Source organism: Tamandua tetradactyla, chromosome 16 (genome assembly GCF_023851605.1).
Source record: "Tamandua tetradactyla isolate mTamTet1 chromosome 16, mTamTet1.pri, whole genome shotgun sequence".
In the NCBI taxonomy this organism is placed as follows: Eukaryota; Metazoa; Chordata; class Mammalia; order Pilosa; family Myrmecophagidae; genus Tamandua; species Tamandua tetradactyla.
The window spans coordinates 29,328,480-29,354,271 of NC_135342.1; the positions used below are offsets into that span (position 1 = coordinate 29,328,480).

General features: G+C 35.4%; 1 protein-coding gene across 4 annotated transcripts in view; it reads left to right on the forward strand.

Moving 5' to 3' along the window:
- The window catches only part of ZNF567 (zinc finger protein 567), a 45,008-nt gene extending 25,650 nt beyond the window's left edge, over nt 1-19,358 (forward strand). For 3 of the 4 annotated variants that reach the window (XM_077133389.1, XM_077133390.1, XM_077133388.1), the window contains 3 exons: nt 8,709-8,835; nt 10,684-10,770; nt 14,239-19,358. In XM_077133389.1, the coding sequence (XP_076989504.1) occupies nt 8,709-8,835; nt 10,684-10,770; nt 14,239-15,959 (1,935 nt within the window). In that variant the 3' untranslated portion in view covers nt 15,960-19,358. Of the gene's footprint in view, nt 1-1,712; nt 3,849-8,708; nt 8,836-10,683; nt 10,771-14,238 lie in introns of those variants that run through there. The other variant, XM_077133391.1, reaches the window with a different exon arrangement.
- The last annotated feature ends 6,434 nt before the right edge of the window (nt 19,359-25,792 follow it).

Here is a 25,792-nt window from a genome sequence, read left to right on the forward strand (position 1 = left end):
AGAAACAAACAAAATATTTTAGATTGAAATGAAGGTACATAATTTGACCCAATTAGAAGTCCAAAATTTAATAAAATAATTTATAAATTGACATCCTCCAATAATCTCACTAACATCTTATAAAATGCCTACTATCTTATTTCTTGCCTTAATTGATATAATTACCATTTGGCTCTCTCAGGCTGTGAGTATATATTACCAATAAACTGCTGGCAATTTCATTTCTCCCATCCAGTGTGAGGTGTCATGTGTTGAGCCATCTCTTACTATTTACAACACATATCCTTAATTTATCATTATTCACTTAGAGTTAATACTGAATTACTTAATGTAAAACACATCTATTTTGCAACATTATAGTCCCACTTAATGACCCTCTGATCTTTTGTGTTTTGATTGCCGTGTATGTGATATTTATATTCATAATAAACTGTAAAATATTTAAACTTTAAGCCCAGGGTTGTATAGCCTACCACCTGTATTTTTCTTACAAATTCTGAGCTCTGAGAATGGTTTTAACATTTTAAATGTTTGAAAATTTTCAAATGAAAAATAATTCCCATGCATGAAAATTGTATGAAATTCAAATTCTAGTGTCCTTAAGAAGTTTAATAAAACACAGCTTTGCTTATTCATTTACATATTGTCTGTGGCTGCTTTCACACTATAACAACAAAAGTGAGTTTTTTTTGTGTGACAGACCATATGGCCTATAAAGCCTTAAATATTTACTCCCTGGGCGTTCACAGAAAAAGTTTGTCAACTCCTACTTTATCATGTGTCTTTTAAAAAAGAAAGTAAAATAACAGTTACAGTCTTTTTATGTGTAACTTTTCTGGTGCTCTTCAATCCTTATAGACCTAAGTTATCTAGTATCATTTATCTTCGGCCTGAAAGACTTTCATTAACTTCTTTTTTGATGCAGGCCTGCTAGTGATAAATTCTCAAATTTTATCTGAATGTTGCCTTCATTTGTTTATTTTTAGATGAGCATCATACAGTTTATAATACACTCCCATTTATACACAAATTTCATGTTTACAAGTACAAAAGGTAAAGAACCAAAAATAATCTAGACAGCTATATTAAGTAGTTAATACTGCTGTCCTCGATCCCCGTTTTCTAAATGCAGAAGAAAACTGTAAATGCCATCCTGCATGTGGACTTCACTTTTAGAAGGTGGAGAGTGTATGTAGTTCTGCACATGCCTGGGTTTCCAGAGAACTAACCTGAGACTCCACCTTGCCCCAGGCCAAATCAATCAGAAGGAAATCGACTGTGGTTGTTTGAGTTTCATTGCTGCTGAAAAGCAAACACCCCAAGGTTTTCAAAACCAGAATTCATTGTCTGTGTTTCTGAACTGTTCAACTGAACTTTGCTTTCTAGAGCAGGTAGGTTTTTAGTGGAAATCCCGTTGCTTGGGTTTCTGTGTCAGATGAAGCAGTGTTTTTGGAAAAGCTGGAGTGTTTCAAAATACCACCCAGAGGCAGATGAGGGCTACTGTCTAAAAAAGAAATTTAAGTGTGTCTGTGTCTACATATCAAACATTTCCCCTACAACTGTGGACTGAGCAGAGGTGTCTACAAGTAAAAGTTGGTTTGGGTCCATATGTCCAGGGATTCCAAGACTGATTCAGTGTTCATATTTCTGAGTTTACTGTCTTCCTTTTGAGTTTGGATATTTGAGGCTGAAAATAACTTTTCAATATCAAAATCTTTCCCTGGATTCTGGATTGGGCCAGATGGGAGCAGGGTGTCAGGTCCAGTGTTTGTGTCAGACAAAAGGCTACGATTGTCCAGTGTCTGACCCAGCAGGTTACTTGATAAGATGTTTTCTAAATCACTTAATAAACTATGATTTAGTTCTCATTATCTGTCATGTTTTTGAAGGTAGCATACTGTTCTGCTCACTGAAGTTAATAATTGGTGCGGATTTCTCCATATCTTGATTTAAAGTCTTAGGGTCAATCTGAGGTAACAAACCATGAGTTACAGTCTCTGCTACCAAACCGTTGCTTATAATATTGTCTATAGAAACCCTGAATGATGAATGGACATTCTCAAAAATGTTTCCACATATTACCGCTTGGTTCATGTGTACCTCCACTGGTTTAAGTTCCTCTAGAGATACACCTGACTGGAAACAAGCATCTAAAAAAGCATCAGTCTGAGTGCCTATAAATGAAGTTTCTTTAGACTGGGTAACAAGGTTTGAGTATGAACACTATGGGATGTGAAACTTGAGAACCAATCATCAAATCAGTTTGAAAACAAGACAACACAGAGGAGTCTAGGAATCCCACTGTGCAGAAGGCATGAAGCTTAGCGAGGCATAAGACAGATCTGTCTGCACATTGATGGAAGAAATGCCATTCTTCTTACACATGTTCCCTAGTTGTTGTAAAGTAGTTGGTGGGCTTTTACCCAAGTTCATTTGAACATCTGTACTAATTGGCTCAATGGGATTCACAGTTTTTGAGGGAGGTAGGCTCTCTAAAAGAATAAGCCTCTGAATCTAGGCCGAGGATTAGGACACCTATGGATGAGGAAAGTAAGTGAATGGTGCTGGTGGCAGAGCCCTGATGAGCCATACCTACTACCTCAGGCTAGGCTGAGGAGTTGGCTGTAGTGGGCACAAAGACAGGCATAGAAGAAAACTGCATAACAGGCAGTGTAACCAAAACCACTTTGGGCTTTGATAAAAGCAACTTCTGAGGATATCTTGGAGGTGTTGTAAGAGTCTGTTTTCCAGCATTAGAGCTATGAGAGTTTTCAAAGGAAGCTATTAGCTTAATTTCTGAAATTTCTAGTTCTTGTGTCTCATTTAAAGGTTGGTTTATCAAGCTGTAATTCAAAGGTCTTCTTTGACAACTTCTGGTTATTTGTGGAGTTCTCCATTTCCCTTTTCTAATTAAGTGGATTCCTTTGCTCAGCAGGGATCTCATGGTCAGTTCAGTAGATGTGTGACTGCCAGGCAGTTCTAACATGTGCACTGAAAGGTCTTACCACAGCCCTCTACATGTCTTTTAACATCCCATTCAGTTCCATAAGAATTGCTGCACTTACTACATTTATGTTTCTTTTCAGCATGCATTTTCATAAAGTGCTGTTTTACAAGAGAGAATTGAGAAAATGGTCTGTTCAGCCCTCTAGGTCATACTTGAATTGGACAGCAGTAGAATTTCATACCGTTTTCGAATTTTTCCTTATAGTTGAATTTACTATGACATCCTGCAGGCAGTGGCTCTTGACCAAGGTGCATGTTGAGGGTGGGGCTGTTGGGTAGGATCTTGCTGCAGCCACACAAGGTACACATGATGTTAGTGTGCATGGACTGGGATAGCTCACTCACCAAAAGCTGGATCAGCTCCTAGGCAGGCAGTGCCGGAGCTGTGGGCTACTGCCTTGCCACTGCAGGCCATGGCTGGCTGTCCCTCAGCTGTCTTGAAACAGCCGGAACACCTGATGCATGCCCAAAAACAGAACCATGGGCTCTGCCCCCACTGCCTCAGAGGCCATCATTTTTTGTTGCCTTTATTTTTGAAGAATAGTTTTGCTTGTTGTGGAATTTTTTATTGTCTTTATTGGTGGTGGCTCTAGTTTGCTAGCTGCTGGAATGCAGCACACCAGAGACAATCTTTATGTCTTTCAATAAAAGGGGATTTATTTAATTAACATGTAGTTTTTCAGAGGAAAGGCAGCTAACTTTCAATTGAGGTTCTTTCTTACACAGGAAGGCACAGAGTGATCTCTGCTGGCCTTCTCTCCAGGCCTCTGGGTTCCAGCAACTTTCCCTGGGATGATTTCTTTCTGCATCTCCATGGGCTGAGCTGCAAGTGCTGAGTTGAGGTATGCTGAGCTGCTTGGGCTGTGCTACATTGAGCTCTCTCATTTAAGCACCAGCCAATTAAATCAAACATGCTCATTGCAGCAAACAGTCTCCTAGCTGACTGCAGACATAATCAGCAACAAATGAAGTTTGCATGCCATTGGCTCATGTCCCCAGCAATAGAACTAGGCACCTTCACCCAGCCAAGTTGACACCTGAACCTAACTACCACATGTCCACCCCTTGTCAACTTGGCAGCTACACGCCTCACCTTAAACAATATTGAAGTGCAAAAAATTCTCTTCTGGCTGTGAACCTATGAATCTCAAAACAAGTTATCTGGTGCCAATATGCAAAGGAAGGGCAGTCACAAGATCCATAGGGAGAAATTGGAAGGAAAACCTGCAGGGCAACCGACATTGCATTTCAAAGTCTGAAAGTCATTTATCCTTCAGCTTTAGAAAGTGACAGTCCCACTCCTTCCCAGTGTCTATGCAGTTGACTTCCTCTTTCCAAATCAACCTTGAGAAACATTGAGGAGACCTTTATCTCGGCTCCACCCTCTCCAGGCATCAGGGCCACACCTGGGCTCTTTGCCATTTCCAGGGCACACATGCAACCCCTCCATGTAGTGGCAGCCGGGCTCTCCCCAGTCCCCAAGGAACATGCTGTACCTTTTCCAAGGCCTGAGGTAGCACAACTCTTTCACTGCAACAAGGTAGGAGACTCATCCTCTCCATGTATATGGGTGGGTCCACTCTCCTGGCTGAGGTTTCTTGGCTTCAGACCCGAGCTTCCATGATTCTCACTCTGCAAACTCCAATTTGTCCCTTTTGTGTCCCTTTGTCCAGATTGGCAGTGATTCCGGTTACACCAACAGTCTCTTCAATCACTCCAGGACTTGTCCATCATTCTCTTCACAATTCCTCCAAAATCTTCCCCTTATCTATCCAAAAAACCAAACATATCTTGTATTTGCAAACCTCAGCGACTCCCCACTCCTGGTACCAAATTTGCTAGCTGCTGGAATGTGCAACACACCAGAGACAGATTGGCTTTCAATAAAAGGGGATTTATTTTGTTAATTCTTCAGAGGAAAGGCAGTTAACTTTCAACTGAGGTTCTTTCTTACATGGGAAGGCACAGGGTGATCTTTGCTGGCCTTCTCTCCAGGCCTCTGGGTTCCAACAGCTTTCCCTGGGGTGATTTCTTTCTGCATCTCCAAAGGCCTGGGCTGAGCTGCAAGTGCTGAGATGAGGTATGCTGAACTGCTTGGGTTGTGCTACATTGAACTCTCTCACTTAAGCACCAGCCAATTAAATCAAACATCATTCATTGCAGCAGGCATGCCTCCTAGCTGACTGCAGATGTAATCAGCAGCATATGAGGTTCACATGCCATTGGCTCATGTCCACAGCAATAGAACTAGGCACCTTCACCTAGCCAAGTTGACACCTGAACCTAACTACCACACTGGTTTTTAGCAGTTTGACTATGATTTATGTGGTGATTTTCTTTGTATTTATTCTGTTAGATGGAATTCATTGAGCTTCGTGAATTTGTAAGCTAAAGGTTTTTTGCAAACTTTGGTAGTATTGGGCCATTATTTCTTTAAACAAAATTTTTACCCCTTTTTTCTCTTCTTTTTCTATGATTTCAATTTTACATATATTGGTTCACTTAATATTGAGCCAGAGATCTCTGATTCTATTCATTTTTCCTTAGCCTTTTAAATTTCTATTTGGATTCTATAATTTCTATTCATGTATTTTTCAAGGTCACTGATTTTTCCTTTTTCTACTTCTGGTCTGATGTGGAGCCTATCTAGTGAATTTTTCATTTCAGTTATTGACCTTCTCAGCTCTGAAATATTCATTGGATTCTTTTTTATAATTTACATTTTGAGATTCCCTATTTGATCACTATTTAAGACTAATTTTTCCGTTACATCTCTGAACACATTTAAAACAGCTAGTGTGAAACCTTTATCAGTAAGATCAAACATCAGGACTCACTAGGAATTCATTTCTATGGCTGTTTTTTTCTAAGTATGGGTCATAAATTCCCCCCTTGTTTTTGTTTTGTTTTTCATGTCTAGTTTTACTGGAAACCTGGATATCATGAATAATGTGTTATAGTGACTGAATTCTGTTACATCTTTTACATGCTTCTGAGTATTATTGGTTTTTTGTTCTAGCAAGCAATTAACTTGCTTGGAATAAAACTTCAAACTCTTGTCTCTGTCTTTAGTGTAAAGCAGCTGAGATCTCCACTAGGTTATTTAAGCTTCCAGCTGCTGCTTTTTACTCTGGCATCCCTGTGGGGAGAGGGGGGAAGGTAGATTCTCCTTTGTGTTCATGTAATTTAGCTCTCAGGGATTTGATGAGTATTTATTTTAGATTTGGATGTTTGCTTTTTGCAATTCTGTGATTCCGTGTTCTCCCACCCTACCCTACCCCACTATGTTTCTAATTCCTTTGTCAACCCCAAATTCTGATACCTCAATCCATTAAGACTTCCATTTTCTTCTACTTGAACTATGAGCAGGCTGTGGAATGCTCTCAGTCAAAAAAAAAGCAGAAAACTTAGAAATCTCATTAGATACTATATTAGTTTGCTAATGCTGCTGGAATGCAATATACCAATAATGGAATGGCTTTATAAAGGGAATTTATTATGTTACAAGTTTACAGTTCTAAGGTCATGAAAATGTGCAAATTGAGACACCAACAACTGGTTACCTTCACTCAAGAAAGGCTGATACCATCCAGAATGCCTCTGTCAGCTGGAGAGGCACATGGCTGGTATCTGCTGGTTTTTGTTCCCTGTTCCATTGTTTCCAGCATCTGATGCCAGTAGTTTCCTCTCCAAGCATTTATTGGGCTTTACTTAGCTCATCTGGGACACAACTCTGGGTTCTGGCTTGCTTAGCATCTCATAGGAAGGCACATGGTGACATCTGTTGAGCTGTATTCATATCTAGGCATTTGCTTTTTCTGTTGGCACTCCTTGCATCTCCAACCATCCATGTCTCTGTCAGCTCTGAAGCAACTGTTCTTCAAGCATCTGCAGGTTCTTCAAAATGTTTCCCTTTTTAAAGGACTCTAGTGACCCACCTTGAATGGGCAGAGTCACATCTCCATCCATTCAAAAAGGTCACACCCACAGTTGGGCATGCTGCATTTCCTTGGAGATAATCTAATCAAAAGTTCCCTCCCTCCAGTATTGAATCAAGATGAAAAGAAATGGCTGACCCCACAAGAATGGATCAGGATTAAAACTTGGCTTTTCTGGGGCTCATGATAGCTTCAAACTGGCACAGTTGTGCTTTTATCTTTCAAGGGTAAATTCTGGTTTCTTTCAGTTGGCTTTCTGCTAACGGCCCTGAGATCTCGATCTCCATAAACATATGCAGAGCCTATCAGCTAGGGATTTCAAGAGGCCTTTAACTTAGATTTTCGGTCTTATCCTTTATATAATTTTCTCACTTCCAGAATTTCCCCCTAAATCTGTCTTTTACCACCTTGAACAGGTAATCTGGTTTTCTGCCTCCAGAACTGTGAAAAAGCCATAACCGTAACAGTTCTTACCCATTACACTTGCTGTCCTTCAAGGATGACCTCTCCTCTAATTTCTGCCTGCTTTTGATTCCAGTGCATTCCATTAGTTGCTTGTTTTAAATTTTGTCCAGAATTTTAAATTTTTATCTGAGAGTGTATTTTCCTGACACTGTTATTAGTGGTTGCTGAAAGTTTGTCTTACCATATATTTTTAAAACTATATTCTTCCTGCAGAACACATTCATCTTGAAGAGGAATATATTTATCTCCTCATTGAACAGAAATTGTTCTTGTCTGTATGATACACTGTTTTTTATGTGTGTTTCTATCATTGTACCTGTAACACCTTCCAGGAATGTATTTATACATGCTTTCATGAAGGTACGTTACATGCCTCTGAGATTGTAACTTCTTGTGAGCAGACATAGTATTTTGTTTATCTTCGCACTCCAGAAAACTAACACACTTTTGGGGCTGTTCTAGTTTGCCAACTGCCGGAATGCAACATATCAGGAATGGAATGGCTTTTAAAAAGGGGAATTTAATAGGTTGCTAGTTTATAGTTCTAAGGCCAAGAAAATGTCCCAATTAAAACAAATCTATGCCCAATCAAAGGCATCCAGGAAAAGATACCTTGGTTCAAGAAGGCCAGTGAAGTTCAGGGCTTCTCTCTCAGCTGGAAGGGCACATGGTGAACACGGCGTCATCTGCTAACTTTCTCTCCTGGCTTCTGGTTTCATGAACCTCCCTGGGAGGCATTTTCCTTCTTCATCTCTAAAGGTCACTGGCTCTTAGACTCTCTGCTTCATGGTGCTGCAGTATTCTCTGCTCTCTCCAAATCTCTAGCTTTCTCCAAAATGTTTCCTCTTTTATGGGACTCCAGAAACTTACCAGGACCCACCCAAATGGGTGGAGACATGTCGTCACCTAATCCAACTTAACAGCCACACTTGATTAAATCACATCTCCAGGGAGATGATCTGATTACAGTTTCAAACATACAGTATTGAATAGAAATTATTCTGCCTTTAAGAAATGGGATTTTGATTAAAACAGTGCTTTTCTAGGGTCCATACATCCTTTCAGACCAGCACAGGGGCACAAAATGATTTCACTATAAATACTTTTAGAATGAGTTATTAAATAAATTCAGTGGCCTCTCTACCATGAATTTTATTTCTTCCACAATATAAATCACTAAAGAAAGAAATGATAGGCTTCCTTTACAAGTTTCTGTGTGAATGCTACAAAGGCACAGAGTCAGAATGAGTCCCTAATATCTGGTCAACAAGCTTCTGTCACAGTTCACATCCATTACAGGGATCAGTGTCATTCAAAGATGTGACTGTGGACTTCACCCAAGAGGAGTGGCAGCATCTGGATCCTGCTCAGAAGACTCTATACATGGATGTGATGTTGGAAAACTATTGCCACCTTATATCTGTGGGTAAGAAAAGCTCTCTTTGAAACTTTTTTTCAGAGTTTAAATTATTACATACTTTATTTCATTTGAGCATCACAGCAACAGCATGAAGTAGAGAATTGTCCCCCCCTCCCTTTTTTTTTTCATTTGCATGGGCAGGCACCAGGAATTGAACCCGGGTCTCTGGCATGACAGACGGAATACCACTGAGCCACCGTTGCACTGCCCACCCACCCCCCCTTTTTTTTAATTAATGTAGAAGTTGTGGTTTTACAGAACAGTCATCCACAATACAGGATTCTCATATGCCACCCTATTATTTTTATTCTAGTAACACATATAAAACCTAAAATTTCACCTTTTAAGCAATTCAGATATATAATTCAGTACTGTTAATTTTATTTACAATATTGTGCTATCATCACTAATACCCATTACCCAAATTTTTCCATCAACCTAAACAGAAACTATACAATTTAAGTAGTCGTTCCCCATTCCCTATCTCACTCCAGGCTCTGGTAATCTTTGTTCTACATTCTGATTCTATGAGTTTTTTTAATTTTAATTTCATATCAAATCATACAGTGTTTGTCCTTCGGTGTCTTGCTTATTTCACTCAACATAATGTCTTCATGTTTATCCATGTTATCACATGCATCAGAACTTCATACCTTTTTACAGCTGAATACTATCCATTGTGCATATATACCACATTTTGTGTATCCATTCATTGAGCACTTGAATTGTTTCCGTCTTTTGAGCACTTGGATTGTTTCCGTCTTTTGGCAATTTTAAATAATGCTGCTGTGAACAAAAGTGTGCAAATATCTGTTTGAGTTGTTGCTTTCAATTCTTTTGGCTATATACCTAGAAATGGGATTGGCAGGTCATATGGTAATTCTGTACTTAACTTTCTGCCAAACTGTCTTCCACAGAAGCTGTACATATTACCTATTACCACAGTGAATGAGTGTTCCTATTTTTCTACATCCTCTCCAACAGTAATTTTCTGTTTTTGTAATAGCCATTCTAGTAGGTATGAAATGGTATCTCATTATAGTTTTGATTTGCATTTCCCTAACGGTTAATGATGTTGATCATCTTTTCATTTGCTTTTTGTACATTTATATATCTTCTTTGGAGAAATGACTGTTCAAGTCTTTTGTCCATTATTTAATTGGGTTCTATGGCTTTTTGTTGTTGAGTTGAAGGATCTCGTTCTATATTCTGGATATTAAACCCTTATCAAATATGTGGTTTCCAAATATTTTCTACCCTTGTGTAGGTTGTCTTTTTACTTTCACGATCAAGTCCTTTGATACACAGAGGTTTTTAATTTTGATGAGATCCCATTTATCTATTTTTTTCTTTTGTTGCTTATGTTTTGGATATAAATATTACCTAACACAAATTCCTGAAAATGATTTTTTATGTTTTTTCCTAGGAGTTTTATAATTCTGGTTCTTATATTTAGGTCTTTGATCTGTTTTGAGTCTAGCTACAAGTTTGTCAATTTTATTGATCTTTTTAAAGAACAAACTTTTGGTTTTGTTAATTCTACTTTTTAAAAATTTTCTGTTTTATTTATCTCCCCTTTAATCTTTGTTATTTCTCTTTGAAACTTTTACTAGCATACATTTCCATTCATAGTGTCTAAAGTATGTGTAATATTGAATTTCATACCTAAAGTTGATGAATTCCTTTTGATTAGGAGAAAGGATTGTGTCTTCATTTGCCCAGTGCAAGGGGCGATTAAATTTGCTGATACACAAATGAGTTGCTTAATTTGCAGCATTGAAGCTGCATCTAACTCATTTTTCAGAGGTATTAAAACCCAAGTTACTTAAACCAAATCTTATTTTCTCTTATCAGGTTGTCACATGACTAAACCCGATGTGATCCTCAAGTTGGAAAGGGGAGAAGAGCCATGGACATCATTTTCAGGTCATGGCTATTTAGGTGAGTTTCTGAATCCTAAGCATATGAAATCTATTGGAAATTAAATTTTAAAATGTTCAGATGGTGGTGGCACATTTAAAATGTTTTAAGAATGTCTTTTTAAAGGTTTCTCATCTTTGAAAAGACCTTCACGACTCAAAAACTTATGATTCAAAATATCACTCTCCTCAAATACAATCTTTCCTAATTTGCTTGATGTATCAGAGATATTTATCACTCTTAACTTACCCAAAATGTACTATAAGCCTTCCTTTAATCATTTTTTTCCCTTAATTTATGTCTCTTTTTCCGGCATTCTCCATCCCCTATTTTCTTGCCAGTGTGATAGATTTCTTTCAGGTACTCTTAAATCTATCTTAAAAGAAGAGGAAATCCTTGTCTAATGTTCCTTTTCTTAGTTACTTTCCATTTTCTTTATTTCCCTTTCCTATATAATACATCAGATTTGTTTTCTGCGCTAAGTCTCAGTTCTCATTCTCACCACAAATCTAGCTATTAACTGTAAAATTTACTTCCCTCAGCTCAGATCAATAATTTTACAGTCGCCATTTCCCTCCAGTAAACCTTTATTGTTAATTTTATAGTACTGATCATCATTCTTGAAAATGAGGATTGGTTGGGGTAAAACAACACTAACTTATTCTCATGCTGATTCTCTGAGTGCTTATTTAGAACTTGGCTTTCTTCACCACTGGCCATATTGCAAGAAACAATGTCTGGCACATAATAGCCAGATATTTTTAAAATAAATGCACGTTCTTTCACTGGGCTTTCTTATTTCTCTAATGTATTCTCAAGGGCCTTGCCTTTTTAAATTATCTCCCTAAAATTATAATAACTTCATCCAGTTTCATAACTTAAGCTTTTTGTTTTATGTGAGTAGCTCTAACATGAACATACTTGGCACATTTTGCCCACCTGTACCTAGTCTGTCAGGAGCACAGTAATACATGATGTCTCACTTATTCTGTATAAAATGTTGGGAATGAAAATCATTAACTTTCCCAGCTCTTAAATCCTTTCCCGATATCTGTTTCTAAATTCTTTTGTTCCTGCTATGTTGTCAGCTTAACTCTTTTGTCATTCTTTCTTTTTGATTGCTTCATAATTTGTGTAATATTTATCAGCCTGTGAAATATATTTACATCCTCCCATATTCTCATTTCTCACTGACATCATACAAAATGACAAATGTCTTATTTTATACCTTAATTAGATTTACCATACTTTTTGCCCTAATTCTTTCAATTTATATTGTTACTTTACTGGCAAGATACATCAATACTTGTTAACTATTGTTTATTATTTATTATTTAATAATTAATTCAAGAAATTGAAATTCCTTTTCTTTCAAAGGCTACCACAATAAGATCTCATCTGATCTTTTCAACTTTATTTCTTTTTCTTGCTAATTTCTGCTTGATCTAGTTTCCTAAATATTCTCCATATCTGTAGAGGTCATTATCACATCTGTACTTATCGTTGTGTTATGTTCTTCCCTCTAGATACTATATATTTTTAAAGTTAAATCTGAAGATTTCTACTCCATGAACTGTTCCTTAACCACTCTATATCCTATTCACCTTTCCTTTTTCTGAATTCCTGTACTACTTACAGACTAAGGTATGCACACACACACAGTTCTTTCTTAAGATCATAGAATTTGATACCTGATTGCACATTCTTAAAGATTCCTCCTCCCACAGATAAGATTCTTTGTTTGAATAGTCTTTGCTGTGATATATAACGTGTTAGGTTTTCAGTAGTTAGTTCATAATTATCTGTGGAGCTATGCAGGAGAGGTATCTTTTTCATCCAGTCCGAAAGTATATACTGGTAAGTTCCATACTTGTTCATCTCATGTCCCTATTTGTTCTGATTGAAATGCTTGGATTTCTGCCAAACGCTATCTATCTAACATACCTAGTGTTGATGTAAATTCAGGTAGGTTTAAAGGAGATAAAATTTTCCATCCATGAGCATAGATTTTAGTTGGGAAAGGACTACTATCAAAGTCTGCTTTTGTCATGGAACATTTATATTACAGTACAAACCTGTTAAAAGATTGTTAAAATGACGTTTTCAGACCATAATTACTTTCATATTTTAAAAAAAATAGAGCTTTAAGTGGTGAGGGAAACACGTGAAGGATTTTCAAAATCATGGAACAGAAGCATTTCCTTGAAGATTCTCTAAATAGAATAGAAATAATATTGGAAGGCAAGCTAACAGATTAAAAGAACTTGAGCACAGCTTGTGATTAGGAATCAGTGAGATATTTTTAGAGCAAGTACCAGTTCTAACTAAAACAGAAGTTTCTTGTTTTGAGTGGAATTTGTCAGATATGTGGACAAACCTGAAAGCTGATATAAATATAAAAAGTGAATCTAAAATGTTACGGCTCTTAGAATTTGTCTAGCAGGTTTTAACAACAATTAAAAAAGTTGTTAATAATTAACCACAAAAAAGTCAATCTAGGTCATATAAAGTTTTGTTTATGGGAGAAATTCCTTATTTATTCCTTATTTGTTGTGGGTAATGGGTTCAAAGAAGAAATAGATTTTTGAGCTCAGTTTTAACATTGTCCTACAAGACAGGGAAGTAACAAGTTAAATATACCTATAAATTTATAAGAAAAATGAAGGTTAAGATTAATGGATATTCTAGGACCAGATTGAATAATCTGATCCTTCTGGTCCTCTTGGTGGAAAACTGGAGTTCAAATTGAAAAGAAAATAATTAAAATTGATGGTCTAGAGAATTTCATTATCAAACAATTCTAAAAGAATTAATTGATGGAAGCAGAATCTGACTACAGCAGTGAATATACACCTTGTTTATTTTGAAATTACTGTTGGGAATGTTTTCTTCGTTCTCCCCTTACAATAGACAATGATTCCCGTTATATGAAGGATTAGAGCCTAGATTGTAGGATTGTTTTTCTAAACATTGGGAAATTGATACTTGAAAAGATTAATTAGCCATTGATGAAAACATGGAAGTGGGGGTGATGACACAGCTGGAAGCATTTTTCCATACAGAAATCTAGGTATGAATGTATAAATATACAGATTCTGCTCTGTGACCTCCAAAAATATTCCTTCCTCTAATATTTACCATGAACAAATTTTTCTACTGATTACAGTTTAATGCCTTTGATAGACTTAGTTATTGCCTCTGAATTCACCTATCCAGGCATCAGTCCGCCTTTTACCATCCTTTCTCTTCTGCTAACTGCTGCTTATCTTCATTTCACAATGATTATAAAGTTCTGGTGTAAAGTGCAAAAGGTACCATTATTCAACACTGAAGCAGGATTTTGTTTTGTATTTTTTTCCCAGCCAGGAGGTAGTTTGTCCTGGTATTTTTCGGCCCTTTTGGCTAAACCTGAGTTCAGTCATCCCTAGTACAATTCTTTTCCATAATAAGTATATGAATATTTACACATTGTTATCCTATGTTTTCTAGAAGAAAATTGGAAAGCTGAAGACTACTTAGTGAAGTTCAAGGAACACCAAGATAAGTATTCTAGATCAGTTGTATTCCTCAACCACAAAAAAATGATTAAGGAAAAAGGTAATATATACAAAAAGGCATTTATTATAGGCAAAACCCCTGTTAATTCAAAAAATGGACCTTCTGAATATCATACCCATGGAACAATTTTGAAAAATGTTTCAGAATTAATCATTAGTAATCTAAGCCCTGCAAGAAAGAGATTTGTTGAGCGTAACGGATATAGGAAATCACTTTTCAATACTAAACAAGAAACAACTCATCCTGGAGTCAAATCCCATAACCATAATGTGAGAGCTCTCACTCATAATGAAGTGCTTATTCAATACCAGAAGATGGATACTCCAACACAGTGCTTTGGATATAATAACTGTGAGACATCCTTCCTTAAAAAGGGAGGCTTAGTTACACATAATAGAACTTACAGAGGGGAAAACCCATCTGAATATAATAAAAGGAGAAGAGCAACCAATATTGATAGAAAACATACATGTACTGAATGTGGGAAATCTTTCTGCAGAAAGTCAGTGTTGATTCTTCATCAGGGAATTCACACAGAGGAAAAACCTTATCAGTGTCATCAGTGTGGAAATGCATTCAGAAGGAAGTCATATCTCATTGATCATCAGAGAACTCACACAGGAGAGAAGCCCTTTGTTTGTAATGAATGTGGTAAATCCTTCCGCCTAAAGACAGCTCTCACTGATCATCAGAGAACACATACAGGTGAGAAATCGTATGAATGTCCTCAATGTAGGAATGCTTTCAGATTGAAATCACACCTCATTCGTCATCAGAGAACTCACACAGGAGAGAAACCATATATATGTAATGAATGTGGGAAGTCCTTTCGCCAAAAGACAACCCTCTCTCTACACCAGAGAATTCATACAGGGGAGAAGCCCTATATTTGTAAAGAATGTGGGAAATCCTTCCACCAGAAGGCAAACCTTACTGTACATCAGAGAACTCATACAGGGGAGAAGCCCTATATTTGTAATGAATGTGGAAAGTCCTTTTCCCAGAAGACAACCCTTGCTCTTCATGAGAAAACTCATAACGAGGAGAAACCCTATATTTGTAATGAATGTGGGAAATCTTTCCGCCAGAAGACAACCCTCGTAGCACATCAGAGAACACATACAGGGGAGAAATCATATGAATGTCCTCACTGTGGAAAGGCCTTTAGAATGAAGTCATACCTCATTGATCATCACAGAACTCATACAGGAGAGAAACCATATGAATGTAATGAATGTGGGAAATCCTTCAGTCAGAAGACTAATCTCAATCTACATCAGAGAATTCATACAGGGGAGAAACCCTATATTTGTAATGAATGTGGGAAGTCCTTTCGCCAGAAAGCAACTCTCACTGTACATCAAAAAATACATACAGGGCAGAAATCCTATGAATGTGCTCAGTGTGGTAAAGCCTTTAGCAGGAAGTCATATCTCATTCATCATCAAAGAACTCATACAGGAGAGAAACCATATAAATGTAATGAATGTGGGAAGTGCTTCCGCCAGAAAACAAATCTCATTGTCCATCAAAGAACTCACACAGGGGAGAAACCCTATATTTGTAATGAATGTGGTAAATCCTTCAGTTATAAGAGAAACCTCATAGTCCATCAGAGAACTCACAAGGGAGAAAACATGGAAATTCATTAAACAATGTGATTTCTTTGTGAAGCCTTTCCAAGTCATTGTAAACCTTTGCTTTAAAAGAAAAACATGCTTACACATGTTAATGCAATTTTAATCACAAATGTTATCGTAGCCATCAATTTAAAGAACTATACCACATAATTATTTATGCATTGTTTATTAGCATATAAAATGAGTATGACCATTGTTACTGAACTCTTATCAGCAATGAAGCTATTTTTTAAGTTTTCAACTATTCCTGATGAATTAGATAGTTCATAAAAATAATTTATATAATAATACATACAGAAGCAATATACAAAGTGGTTATAAGCTTTTCTCTTAGGAACACCTAAGAGAAAAAATATCTATAGACTATATTTCTCATTGCATTCTGTTGAATAAAAGATAGTTAGTTGTTAACTTCCCCAAAGATAACCACGTCCCTGCCTTATAATATTACTGAATAGGTTTTGCATGTTTTAAAGTATATATATTTTATCATACATCGTTTGTTTTTTGCTTATTTCACTCAATATTATTTTTGCATTATTGCATGTGGCAGTAGTGTTCATCTTCATTCTGTATACTACTCCATTTTAAGAATATATCTCTGTTCTGTTTGTGGGCATTTATATTTTTTACATTTTATTTATAATAAAAATACTGCTATAACTATATTTGCTTATGTCTTGGGTATATGTATATGAGTGTGTATGTCTGGTAGTTTTATACCTAGGACTAGAATTACTCAGTTTTAGAGTATGTATAAGTTTTTTCAGCTATAGTAGATTCTTCCAAACATCTCACACATTTTCCAACATGTGATGATTCTCTTTGGAAAGAAACAGGTTTAAATGTAGTCAGTATGGAAAGGTCTTTTTTAGTCATTCAAACTAGAGAATTCCTACTAAAAGGAAACCTTATAATGGTATAATTGTGAGAAGGCCTTTATTAACATATGCAAGTATAATAAATGTAGAAAGACCTTTAGCTGTGACTCACATCTTACACAACACCAGAGAATTCATATTGGAGAGAAATCCATTAGTTGTCCTGACTATGGAATTACTTTGAGCATACCTTATACCTTATTCAACATCAAAGGATTCGTACTATAGAAAGGAAGTTTAAGAAGTGAAATATATGAATCGAACTTTAAAGTATGAGTCCCAGTAGATGTATGAAAATGTTTTCTGTATAAAATACCTTTGTATCTTGATCTTTCATACAGGAAATGTGAGTCTTTAAAAATCCCAAATAAAATATCATTGGCAAGATTTTGATGTTTGAAAATTAGAAATCTGCTAAAACAATAACTATTATAGTATCTGTTCTTTGGGAATAAATTCAGCAGCAACTTAAGCAATGTTATTGAAGGCCCTGCTTGAGAATATTCAAAACCAACATTCACTACGTGTATCATTTTAGTGAATAATTATCAATCATTGTGCACCATAAAATTCAGTAGAAGTTGAAATAAGCTTATTTTCTATTGTAAATCAAATCTAAGGAGGCAGGAAGAAAGTTTCATGGTACAAGTATCTGATATTGAACATATTCATCAGTGCCTCTAACCTATAGAAAGGGATAGCAATTGCCAATTGATAGTAAATGGAAACAAGTTTGTGTGCTGGGCCTACAGATCATTTCAGAGCAAAAAGAACTGGTAGGTAATGAGGAAAAGCAGACATAAAAATTTAGACTTAAATGGGACAAGCATAGGGCAAAATATAATGATGCCTTGTCTAACAGGTTATGACTGAAATTTACTTAATATTTATGCTCAGATTTTTTTTAGAGTGCAAGCTGGTTGGACAAATTAAAGTAACTAGAACAAGTGGGTAAGATAGGATCTACATTCACAACTCCGAGAACCTCCAGATTCTATTTCATTTGAAAATAAATTTATATTTCTAGATGGGTAAATATTATATGCTAACATTGTTTAAGTAACAAAAGAATTGCAGTTATAACCAAGAATGCAACTCTACCTCATTTTCCTTAGTATGTAGCCAATAGGAGGAGACATGATCTAATTAAATGTTTGTTCTAGCCTACCAAAGATATTGGGAATATGCAAGTCATTTTATCCTGGGCATTCTTTCTACTTTACCTTGTTTCCACTTTCCCAGGTATTTCATGGCTGCCACAGAATCTCAAATCTGTGGCATCCCTAACTTTTGCCTTTCTGCCTCCTACTTTACTGATTATATGATGAAATATAAATACCGTATTTGCAGAATGATGTATCTCCCATTTACTTTTATACATAGGACATATATATATATATTCATGTTTCATAGTTTTGAGTAAGAGGAACTAGAAAGTATGGTGTACTATGAGCTGTTTTTTTAATGTCTTAACTTCAAAAGTACACTTATGAATCCAAACATTAGGGCTATTTTCTTGCCTAAGGGAACTCTCAGTATAGCAGATTATATGAACAAGTCATAAAAGTATTTGTATAGTTGTCATTGGGTATATTCATATTCAAGCAAGCATGTTCATGCTCCCAATTAGAGTCATTTCCCAAGATCTACACTTAATAGTTACCATACCCACCCAAACATATATGACTTGGGGGAGGTGGAAAGGATATTGTTAGAAGAGACACATTACTACTGTGCATTTTATTCATTATAATAAACATTGAAAAAGCTCGAGTAGGTCAGTCCCAGGCTACCTTGGCATCCTAGGGCAAGCTGTAAATATCTTAAACCTATACTCTGTATTTCATAATATTCATAATATTTTCCTTATTTCCCAAGGCCTATAATGAGCCCCCATGCAAATCTCTGGAATTTAACATATTTTGCCTCAATTGCCTGAGGAGGAAAGAAGCAATTAAAAGGCATTATGCAAATGTTTGGCTATAAAAAGTTACCCTACTTGAAATGGTCCTGCTAAAATTGAAAGAAGTGATGCATGAAAAGTTTTATCTGATTTTTCTGTTTTAATTTATTTTACTTTTTAAAATTCACATACAATTTAATGTTTCATTTCTATAAACTTTATAGAAAGTTTACTGTAATGGTGGATGATGTTAAAATTATGAGGTTTGTTCAAATCACATAAAATAGCTTTGATGCATATCAGTAAAATATAAATTGTTTAGTTTCTAATATGCTGCACAATTGAATCTTTATCTCACATTATTCTATGGTGAGGGAATTTTCCTTAGATTCTGTTCTAGAAGAATGAAAGCTAGTCCTGAGGTTCTGTTCACCCAGATTCCAATTCCAGTTCTGTCACAGTGTATTAAGAACTTCAGCATCTCTGCTTAACTTCTCTGATGATACCTGAAAAATATGAGTGTTGTTCTCTCTCACAGGCTGAACGTTAAAGAAACATGAGAATGAAAGAAGTTTGAACCTTAAATTGTGAACCCAAGACTTCCCATTTTTCTCCCTCATTTGGTCTCACAATGACTTTTTTTTAACTTTTTCTATTGTGTAGTAAAAATATATACAAAGCAAAGAAATAAAAAAGCAATAGTTTTTAAAGCACTCTTCAAAAAGTGATTACAGGATAGATCCCAGAGTTTGTTGTGGACTATCATACAATCCTCTCGTATTTTTCCTTCTAGTTGCTTCAGGATCTAGGAGGCTAGAGGGCTTAATACTTTTTTATCATCACAATCCACTTTTTTTCCCTTCTTTTTTTTGTGAACAATAACATATATACTAAAAAGCTATAAATTTCAAAGCACAGCACCACTATTAGTTGTAGAACATATTTCAGACTTTGACATGGGTTTCAATTTCACAGTTTTAGGTTTTTACTTCTAGCTGCTCTAAAATACTGGAGACTAAGATATCAATTTAATGAATCGGCATTCATATTCATTTGTTAAGTCCTATCTTCTATGTCTAATTCCGCCATCACTTTTGATCTTTCCATACCTCTCTTTGGGGTTGTTTAGAGTATGGCAATTCTAAATTTTTTATATTGCAAGGGTCTGTCACTAATTCTCACAATGACTTTTAAAGTCAAAGCACACAATGTTTCATTCCTTTCAACTGCCCATTATGTATAATGCCTCATCTTTGTGTTTCACAACTGCAACAACTTCTGACAATTGAATCAGAATACTTTCTCCTAGTCCTAATTCCCTTTATTTCTTAATTTAGTTCTCTTTGCATTCTCAGTACCTATTCTAGAATTTCATTATATTTCACAAATCCCTGCCATGCCCTAGTCTCTTACTCTGAGCAGGAAAGGTTGTTATTCTTTCACAGACAAGACTGAGGGAAAAAGGAAACTTAACTCTTAGAATTTTTCCCCAGCATTTCCAAACTCATTCCAATCTGCAATATTCTTTTCTTTTTGTCTTATCCCGCAAAGAAGGACATTTATGAAGCTTAAGTGTGTTGCTATCTTGTTTGTAACATTGGTATTTGCTAATTATGGAAATAATCTCACCATAATGCACTGTTAGTGTGTGTGTCTGTGGGCATGCTAATTTGAGATATAGAATCACACACAAATAACTGAGGTCCTGCTAATTATGAATTTAAACAGATACAGACCTTTTAAATGTATGGCTAGAAATTCTCATTTTTATAATCCTTATCATAGCATTCATACCCAAATTTTGTAATCATTACAACAGTCTGTTCATATTAGATGTACAGACCTTTTTTTTTACATCTCCCAACCTTGATGTTTTCTTGAATTTCTCGGATAGGAATTGGGTGTTGCTTCCCTCTTTCCACTCTCCAGGCATGACAATTCATTCCTTCAGCCATCTTGGTACCTCTTGGATCCCCACAGGCCCCAGTGGGTCTATGATAATAATCAGTTGGAGTACTGCAGTTACCAAAGCTGACTGTTATCTGATGAGATGGAGAAGACTAGCATTGCTACGGAAAATATAAGACTGTTTACTATATCATAGTTTAGATAATAGATCGTCCAGTTCTTTCTTAAAGCCCTCTAGTCTTTATCCCAATACCAAAATTAGACAGACAAGCAACATCTAACATGATATGACTGGAATCCTTTATCTTGTTTAAATAGGGGTTCCATTATTAGGTTAAGCTCTTTCTACTTAGAAAATAGTTTTTCTTAAGGGAAGTGAATTGTACCTGAATGGTACCTCAGGCCCCATGCGAATTTCCTTGTGTTGGCTCTTTTCCTCTGGAGACTTATTTACTTGGCCCAAAACAAGGATGGAAGGAAGAAACAAAGAACAAAGGGGACAAATAAAAAGGAATAACAAGATATTACATTAAAACCCAACCACATCAATTCTCCTTTTACCACTATCCATCCTTTTATGGTTTATGTTGAGTTAGTATTATACCAATTCACAAATAATTCACAGATAATTCACAAATAATTTACAACAGTATAATTTCATTTACCCCTTTCTTTGCATGTATGTGTGTGTTTGATGGCATATATTTAATTTGGTCTCATTTTACTTAATTTTCTTTTACATCATAAAGAATACACCTTCAGATACTGTTCTCTCATTGTGAAAGATAAATTGGAGTCAAGTATGCGAACTGTGGCATTTTATTTGGGACACCAAAGTTTTACTACAGCAAAGGAAGCCAGAATGGTAGTGGCTTTGGAGGTCTACAAATGACAAAGGATTTTCATAGACATAGAAGGGAGCTTGACTCCTCCTGATCGGACCAAGGTTTATCCATCTTACAGAAGCAGATTTAGGATAGGTGAGCTTTATTTTGTACCGGAACAAAAGTAATGAACTAGGAGCTTGACTTGCTATCTGGATCAAGTAAGGAATTTGGCAGGGGCTTCAAATTTCAATAAATTAAGAGGACATGGATTTGGGGTTAGTTTGGGAATTTTGTTGTTGTTATTTGTTTTGCCTCTGAGAAGCCCCCAGGACTTTCACTATATAATTTTGTCACTATCATTTTCCTTCAGCTGGACAAAAATTCTTTTTAGCAAGTCTTTTTTTCTTTCAAAACATAAAGATGGTTTTCCATTGTCTTCTGTCTTCCACTGTTTCTGAAACAATGTTAATTGTTGGCAGTTCACTTTTATCTGTGCTTTGGGGTTATTTTGTTTTTGCCGTTAGTCCTATGGCATAACCTTTAATCCTGGACTGTGGCCCTGGGTGTTACTCTTCTAGTTTAATGGAAAGCCTTCTAACTTGATAGGACCTGAACTCCAAATTCTATTCCCCAGCACTGGGCAGCTGCTAAAATCTCTTCATTATTTTGTCCTTCCACATGTTGCTTTTCCTTGGAGTCTCACCCTTCACATGTGCAGTTGAAGAGTTGGCCAAGGATCTGAGGGGAATTTGTAATCATGTTTTAAACATTCTCCCCTCTCGGGATAGTTCTTTTCCAGAATTTTTTTTCTCAGTTTTCACCCACTCTCTCACTCTGAATTCTTACTCTTTACCCCCACTATGACTGCTTTATGTGTGCTGCATGGGCAGGGAAAAGCTGGTTAAATGCGGATCCAACTTAAGGAACTTTCATTTCAAATATCATCTTTGCTTTGCATTATTCTCCAGTGCCTTCAAACATTTGTTTTATTATCATTATAGGTAGGAAGAGGGTCATTCTGCTATTTCACCATTACTAGAAGCGTAGCTTTCTAATAAATAGAATTTGAACGAATAAGTTGAAGGAAATAGGAGTAACACTTCTATGTGTATACCTTTTTACATAGTTTTAATTTTGCTATCATGTTATGTTGCCTATTCAAATAAAATTTACTTGATTTTTTTATAATGGAAACATGTCAAAGCAGAAACTTAAATTGTAGGAGGAAGTCTTCAGTTAGGATGACTGTGATCAGGCAAACATTTGCATAATAGTTTTCTTTTTCCTTCTTACATTGTTGAAATAGAATGTCTATGTCAAGTTATAATTTTTTGCTTGTAGCTATTTAGAACCCTTTTAATATATCAGTGTGTACAAAAAGTGAGGAATTCTTTTTGGCATTTTCATTGAAGGACCCAGGATGCCAAGGAGATATGTCTCCTTGGATATATGTCTCCAAGGAGATGCATCTGTTTAGAATATATATTTACTCAGTACAGTCTGCCAGCATTATGGCAATAACCTTTTATTAAAATACCTTTCTTTTGTCTTTTTCTTGGTGTTGTAGGTTTACGTGTCATGTGATAGATTTGTCAGAAGTAATCTTGGGAAGGGATCACAAATTTGCAACTCAAACAATATTATCTGTTTTAATTTCTTCTACCCGAGAACATCAGGGGCAAAAGTCAGGTGAAGGAATACTGCTGCCATATCAATTGTTGTGTTGTTGTTCTTTGTCTTGATATACTGAGGTCTTTCAAGGTAGTGGCTTTGTCATTGTTGACAGTGTGTGTATTTCCATTGTTCTTTTAAAACTTTGATATCTTGCTATTAAATGTATTTTTTAATGATTAAAAATTCACAGGAAGTTGCAAAAATAATGGAGCTGTCCCATGTGCCCTTCAACCACTTTTGCTTGTTGGTTACATTTTATATAATTGTACTATAATATCAAACCAGGCATTTGACATTGGTACATCATGTGTGTGCAGTTATGTCATTTTATCTCATGTATAGGTTTGTATAAACAGCACCACAATCAACATAAATAACCACTGCATCATCAAAAAGATTTCCTAGCACCACCATTTTAGATTCATACCCATCTCCATTCCATCCATCACTCCTAGCAGCCACTGACTTGTTTTTCAGCTCTATAAATTTCCATTTCAAGAACATTATAAAATGGAGTAACAGAGTATGTAACAGAGTATTGGCTTTTCTTAATCAGCATAATTCTCTGGGAGTTCTTTACATATTCTATATACTAGTCCTTGTTGGACATGTGGTTTCCAAATATTTTCTCTCCTCCCATAGTTTGTTTTTTCATATGCTTAAAAACAAGGTCTTTCACAGAGCAATAGCTTTTAACTTTGATTAAGTCCAGTTTATTGATTTCTTTTCTCTTATGGATCATGCTTTTGGTGTCATTTCTAAGAACTCTTCACTAAACTCTAGGTTCTAAAGATGTCTCCTAAAAGTTGTATATTTCCATATTTTCTCATATAAACCCATGATCCATTTTGACTTAATTTTTGTATAAGATGTGAGATTTAGATTGAGGAATACATTTTTTTGTCTATGAATATCCAACATCCAGCACCATTTGCTGAAAAGACCATTTTTCCTCTGTAAACTTCCTTTTGTACCTTTGTTAAAAATCAGCTGTCTAAACTTGTGTAATGATATTTCTGAGTTCTTTGTTCTCTTACAATAATCTATATGTCTAATGTCTAATTCTCTACCAATAACACAGTCTTGAGTGTTATAATTATGTAATAATTCTTCGTCTTAAAATTGGGTAGAATTTTCTCTCTTCTTCTTTTCAAAATTGTTTACGTATTCTAGTTTTTTTGCCTTTCCATATAAATTTTAGAGTAATCTTGCCTATATATGTGAAAAAAAAAACCATTGCTGTGATTTTTATAAAATTGCATCAAATCTGTATATCAATTTAGGGAGAATTGATGTCTTTACTGTGTTGAGTCTCCCAATCCATAAACATAGTATCTTCATATATTTAAGTATTTTATTATTTCTTTCATGAACATTGTATATGTATTGTTGAGCGTACAAGTCCTATACATGTTTTGTTAGATTTACACCTGAGCATTTCATTTTTTTAGTGATTGTAAATGGTATTGTGTTTTTAATATCAGTATTCACATGTTCATTGCTAGTTTATAGAAATAGAATGGATTTTTGTATGTTTATCTTGTACCTTGTAACCTTTCTGAACTCCCTTCAGATAGTTCATATAGTTCAAGATAAAGGTGATGAGCTAGACATGAATATAGTAACCACTAGAGCAATCACTAAAAAATGTATAATAAAGAAATATAGCTAAAAAAAAACAGGAGAGAACATAAAATATATAAAAGTAATCAGTCCAAAAGTTAAAAAAGGAATGAAGAACAGAGGAGACAAAAACAAGTAGCAAGATCATAGAATTAAATCTCATTATATCAATAATTATATTAACATTTAACATATTTTAATTAAATCAAACAATTTAAATTATTAATTCTCTCATTTGGTGATTTAATTATTAGTTGTCCAACTACAAAAGCAGTGATTGTCATAATGGATATAAAAGGAAGACAGAACTACATGGTGTTCAGAAGAGACTCACTTTAAAAGACACAAGCAGATTGAAAATAAAAAGATCTAAAAAGTTATACCATGCAAAGACTTAAATAAATGAAAATTGGTGTTTCTTTATTAATATGAGACTTTATGTCAGAAGTATTACCAGAGCTAGATAGTGATTTCATAATGATAAAAGGTTCGATTTATTTTTAAAAATAAACAATTCTAAATGTGTATGCATCTAACAACTAAGGCCCAAAACACATGAAACAAACATTGTTCAAAGTTATAAGTCTTAGTCTCCTGTCTCAGTAATTGATAGCAAAAGTAGGAAATAGAAGATCTTGACATCACCAACCAATTTTACTTAAATTTAACACTTAAGGAAAATTAATTTAAAAAACTACAGAATACACATTTTTTTCAAGTGCACATGGAATATTCCCCAAGATAGATCATGTGCTGAGCCATTAAAGATACCTCCATAAGTCTGGAAAGATTGAAATCATATATATAGCATATTTTCTTTGAACACAATGAAATCAAATTCATTATCAGTAATAAGAAATATAGAAAATACCCCAATATTTGGAAACTAAGCAACACACTTCCATAACCCATGGGTCAAAAAAGAAAACACAAGGGAAATTAGACAATACAGTATTACAAACTGAATGATAATGAAAAGACTACATATCAAAAATATGTGCCTAAGGAGACATTTGAAATTTTAAATGC